At 36.9% G+C, this 5,080-nt stretch overlaps 1 protein-coding gene across 3 annotated transcripts in view; it reads right to left on the reverse strand.

Moving 5' to 3' along the window:
- Nucleotides 1-5,080, reverse strand: part of b3glcta (beta 3-glucosyltransferase a) — a 95,698-nt gene that overhangs the window by 17,108 nt on the left and 73,510 nt on the right. For all 3 annotated transcript variants that reach the window (XM_016507820.1, XM_016507818.1, XM_016507819.1), the window contains 3 exons: nucleotides 3,915-4,051; nucleotides 3,564-3,627; nucleotides 1,735-1,866 (listed from right to left, as the gene is read on the reverse strand). In XM_016507820.1, coding sequence (XP_016363306.1) covers nucleotides 1,735-1,866; nucleotides 3,564-3,627; nucleotides 3,915-4,051 — 333 coding nt within the window. The remainder of the gene's footprint in view (nucleotides 1-1,734; nucleotides 1,867-3,563; nucleotides 3,628-3,914; nucleotides 4,052-5,080) is intronic.

Below are 5,080 nucleotides of genomic sequence, written 5' to 3' on the forward strand. Positions count from 1 at the left end.
TTGTTTTATTTAATATTACAAATTATAAAAAATATTATTTTTTACTTAAATTCAGTGTAACACTCACAATTGTCTGCATGTGTGAAAGAAAGTGACTAAAATGGAAATAAGGACTAAGTAAAATACTTAATATAACTACAAGTATAAAAGCTTGTCAAATAAGACTCTCTAGTTCACTCGATTCAGAGCCTCAATCCCAGCATTTTATGAATTATGCAATATAATGTTTCCAAAAGAAACCACAAAGTGGCACTTAAAATCAATGAGACTGTAACGGTCCATAATGGAAACAGGCGACAGACACTTTAATGTGCTTGATGGTGATGTCTGCGAACAACACAACTTCACATATTCATAGTCATTTGAGTTAAGTTTTAAGCATAACAGTTATGCAGTGAACTCAGTCTTCAGACTGAAACAGGATGAAAAGATGAAAAGGCTCATGACCAGCAATGGATTAAAGGGGTCATATGATGCGATTTCAAGTTTTCCTTTCTCTTTGGAGTGTTACAAGCTCTTGGTGCATAAAGAAGATCTGTAAAGTTGCAAAGAATAAAGTCTCAAATCCAAAGAGATATTCTTTATAAAAGTTCAGAGTCAACCACGCCTACCTAAAACGTCTCGTTCTAACACGCCCCCACATGTCTACGTCACTATGTGGAAATATTAGCATAATGCCGCCCAAATGTGCACGCAAAGAAAGAAGCCGTGGTTTCAGGAACAGCAGTAGTGTTGATGCAGCCATGTCAGGGAGACGCTGTGTGTTTCAGTGCGAAAGCAAAAGCACTTTATTTGGCCTTCCAGAAGTAGATGCAATTAGGAATCATTGGTTAAGATTTATTTACAACAGAACAGCACAACCCAGATGTTCGAATTTGTGCAACACTAACGACATTATTAACTGTCTTGATATTTACTTTGAAAGCTGAAGCTCGTGATTATGGTAAGGGGTGTTACATTTCCGACGCGTGCTTGTGGTGTTCGGCCAATCACAATGCACTGGGTCAGCTGGCCAATCAGAGCAGACTGCGCTTGTCAAAGGAAGGGGCTTTGTTGAAAACGACGTGTTTGAGAGAGGCGGGGCATAGAGGACCTACAATAATGTACAGTATTTGAAAAATAATGTGTGTTTTGAAGATTAAAGCATGTCAACATATTCTGTTACACCAAATACACAAAATAATGATCTTTAAAATAGCATCATATGACCCCTTTAAGATAAATTGATGTTTAATTAAACTCATCATTTTTGGTTGGGATGAAACCCAGGCATTCAGAGATTAAATATAGAGTTTTAATAAGCGATCTACCAAAACATCTTCTTCATCATACTCTTGTACTGAAGCTCTGGATTGATTTCCCAAAGGTCGCATGCACACAAGGCTATTAGATGTGCTGTCGTTTAAAGGAAAACATTATGTACCAAATTACTGTGCTGCTATTATATCAAATGGATAGTATTATCTTTAAGGACTTCCTTCTGTGGAACACACACATACAAAAAAATCATCTTCTTAAAGTAAATGTAATATGCTATTCTGTCACTCAGGTGTAAACTCTGACACTCAATTTCATTCATTCATTTAGCAGATGCTTTTATCCAAAGTATTTCAGCACAAATCACATTCATCACTTCTACCCAAGGTTTGTACCTCCTCTCCTGTCAGCCTTCTCCACATACTGATTAGGTGTGTGTGACAGGTGTGTTAAGTGCTCGGTGTGGAGGTAACCTACACACAGTGGTGATTGGCTGCTGACAGTGGTGGCACAGTACTGAGCTCTTGGATTATGCTCTGGTATTGTGCAAAGCTCTGGAACCCCTGTCAGTCGAGGTCCCTTTCCGTCCTCCCAGATGTACAGCGCCACCTGCAGGAGAAAAAGAAGAATGATTTAATAAAACATTCTTTAAATTAATAGCTCTCCAAAAAAAAAAAAAGAAGAAAATTTGCTGATAATTTACTCATCTTCAGGTCATCCAAGTTTGTTTCTTCATCCAAACAGATTTGGAGAAATTTAGCTTTACTTCACTTTCTCTCCAATGGATCCTCCGCAGTCAATGGGTGCCGTTAGAGTGAGAGTCCAAACAGCTGATAAAAACATCACAATAATCCAGTTCTCCAGTTGCTCCAGTAAAAAAAAAAATCCATCCACCGTTATCTTCTGACATCAAAATCCACCAACATATTTGTTTAGATCTGTTTTTGCTTGTAAATGGTGCTTGATCTGTGCATATTTCTCTCCTGATTCAGACCAGATCACTTTTTTACTTAAGAAAGTATCATTATGGATAATGAACTCATATTTTAGCTGGAAGCATCTTGGTGGGAGCATCTTGATCTTTCACTTCACAAGACGTTCATTGATGGACTGGAGTGGATTATTGTGATGTTTTTTATCAGCTATTTGGACTCTCATTCTGACGGCACCCATTCACTGCAGAGAATCCAATGGTGAGCAAGCTATATTTCCAAATCTGCTGATGAATCACGAAGGAACAAACTCATCTACATCTTAGGTGACATGAGGGTGAGTACATTTTCAGCAAATTTACTCATCCTCATGTCGCTCCAAACCTGTATCTCTTTCTTTCTTCTGTGGAATACAAAATAAGATATTTTAAAGAATGTTTTAATTGTTTCAAGTCAAAGGGGTCCAAAACAGCACGGGTTCCCATTGAAACACTGAAACTTTTAAAAAATATCTTCTTTTGTTGTCTACAGAAAAACATTAGTTTGGAATGACACGAGAATGAGTAAATTACAGAAGTTGACAATGAATAAATGACAAAACCTTGTTGATCTAAATAGTCGAAAGCCTGATTTAAACCTGCAGCACTCCATAAGCACCATGATATGTTAAGAAGAATGGAACATTACAGCACTTTAAAAAGTTGTTTTCGTTTCTGTATATAGAGATAGATCTCCCACACATGAAAATGAGATTCTCAAGATGTATCCTATAAATTATAAGACTGTCTGTCCTCAGCTCTGCGGGGACTCTGCAGGGAAAGAACTGAAGAAGAACAAACACACTAATACTGCAGAAGGTACAGTGAAGCTAATGTTTTTTTTGAGACTATGGGGAATAGATGGGAAGAATCCTTTATTTTTGTAAGAATTTTGTGGAAAGAGAGCTAGAGACATAGGGAGAGGGAAACAGATGGAAAGAACGAGAATGTGGAAATACAAAATGTCCCTGAGAAATGTGCCGGTAGATTCTGGTACTGCTAGAGCTACTCCAGTTAAAGGGTGAAATGAGGGAATGATTACAAAAAAGCTTCTTTTTCCACAACAACGACAAGGCACTTGCAATACAAGCATGACGAATGCCAAACATTTAAACCCCAAACTTTTGAGCACTATAGTCTATGCATAATGTTCTCTATAAATTGTAATATTTTTTGCAGTGTTTGAATTACTTTGTTTGAGCACTTTCTAAGGTGATAGTTTTCAACTATTTAATCACACCATTTTTCTTAGTGCACATTTTAATCTACAATGGAATCAATTTAAAATAACAATCGTCAATCGTCATCCCAAAACATACTCCTTAAAAATTCTCACCTCATGTTTCAGATCTATGGTGAAGTCTGATTTTAATGGCTCCTCTTCTATTTTGCTTGTCAACCTAAAACGTGAAATAACTAAAATTAGTCATCAAAATGTTAAAAATACACACAATACCTGTTCATACATGGCATTTCATGGTTTAAAAAAATACCATAGGTACTGGAATACCATGTTAACACCATAGTACGTCTACTGCAATTTTTCAGTACCATGGTATATATCAAACTACCATGGTATCAGATATCAACACTTTAACAATGAAATATTATTCATTCATATCTATAAAAACATGCCAGAAACAGGATATGCTTCTGACAGCAGTTCAGCTGAGGGTGTCTTTCTAACCTGTTGACAAGAGGGATGCTAAGCGCCCATCCTGCAGAGAAGTCTGGGTACTGGAAAGCTGCAGGGTTCTCAGAGAAGGCATAATGATGGATGATGGTGGACTCTTCATCATGTAGAGGCTTGCCAAGAAACCACTCCTGAGGACAAAATGTGGAGATCAATCAGACTGCAATGGTCATCTCAGTCTAAATCACAGCGTAACAGCTGACACTCGTTCAGATGCTATTGTGTGATGGTCTCAGACATTAATATATTACAGTCTCTGATTACAAAATTCTTGAGGTTGTTTCCTCAACACAGTCAATACAGCAATGTAATTTAGTGACTATGGAAGGTTTTCGACCACACAATAAAATTACTACAAAGTTAACTGTGACTCACAAACTTTCTTTCCTCAGAATTGTGAGTTTATATCTCCCAATTACAGGCTCATAACTAAGTTTACATCATGCAAATCAGTTTTTTTCTGTCACAGAATAAAAAATAGAAAAGGTAATAGCAACTTTTTATCCCATAATTCTTCCCAGAATTGCATTTATATTTAACAGTTCTGACTTTTTCCCCCAGAATAGCAAGAAAAAAAAATGAAATTAAAAATAAAATCCTTTTTTATTTTTCTGTGGTGGAAATAAGCTTCCATTAAGTGACAATCCGATCAAGTGACAGTGACATTGTCATAACTACAAAGGGGGAAAAAATATATATAAAATATATATAAAAAATATTTAATGGTTTATTCATAGAAAAGTTCTTACTGGTAGTGCTGTGCTCAACAGCTGCCTGTCATGTTAAATGCACTGTGCAATTGAATTATCATAATGTAGTTCACATTATTATGTTACTTTGAAAAGGCTCTGGTAAACTGATTTTTAATGAAGTGGAAATCTGTGATGAGTCACTTGCACAGTTCATTCGACAAACCAGGCAGCTGTGAATGGCTTTACATTATCAAATTGCATTAATATATCGACAGCTGAAATTGTGAAGGCGAGTCTAAGAAGTGATCAGACTTTATGTTTATCTATATTACTTATGCTCAGGGGCGCGGGAAGAAGTTTTCGGTTGGGGGTGCTGTGTGTGTCCGTGTTGGGTGAAAGGGGGGGCTGGTTCACTTACGTCGGTGCTGGGGCTGGTGTTGTTTGGATGCCGATTTTGGAAAGTTTTTC

The sequence above is a fragment of the Sinocyclocheilus anshuiensis genome, unplaced genomic scaffold (assembly GCF_001515605.1).
Source record: "Sinocyclocheilus anshuiensis isolate Anshui unplaced genomic scaffold, SAMN03320099.WGS_v1.1 scaffold758, whole genome shotgun sequence".
Classification (NCBI taxonomy): domain Eukaryota; kingdom Metazoa; phylum Chordata; class Actinopteri; order Cypriniformes; family Cyprinidae; genus Sinocyclocheilus; species Sinocyclocheilus anshuiensis.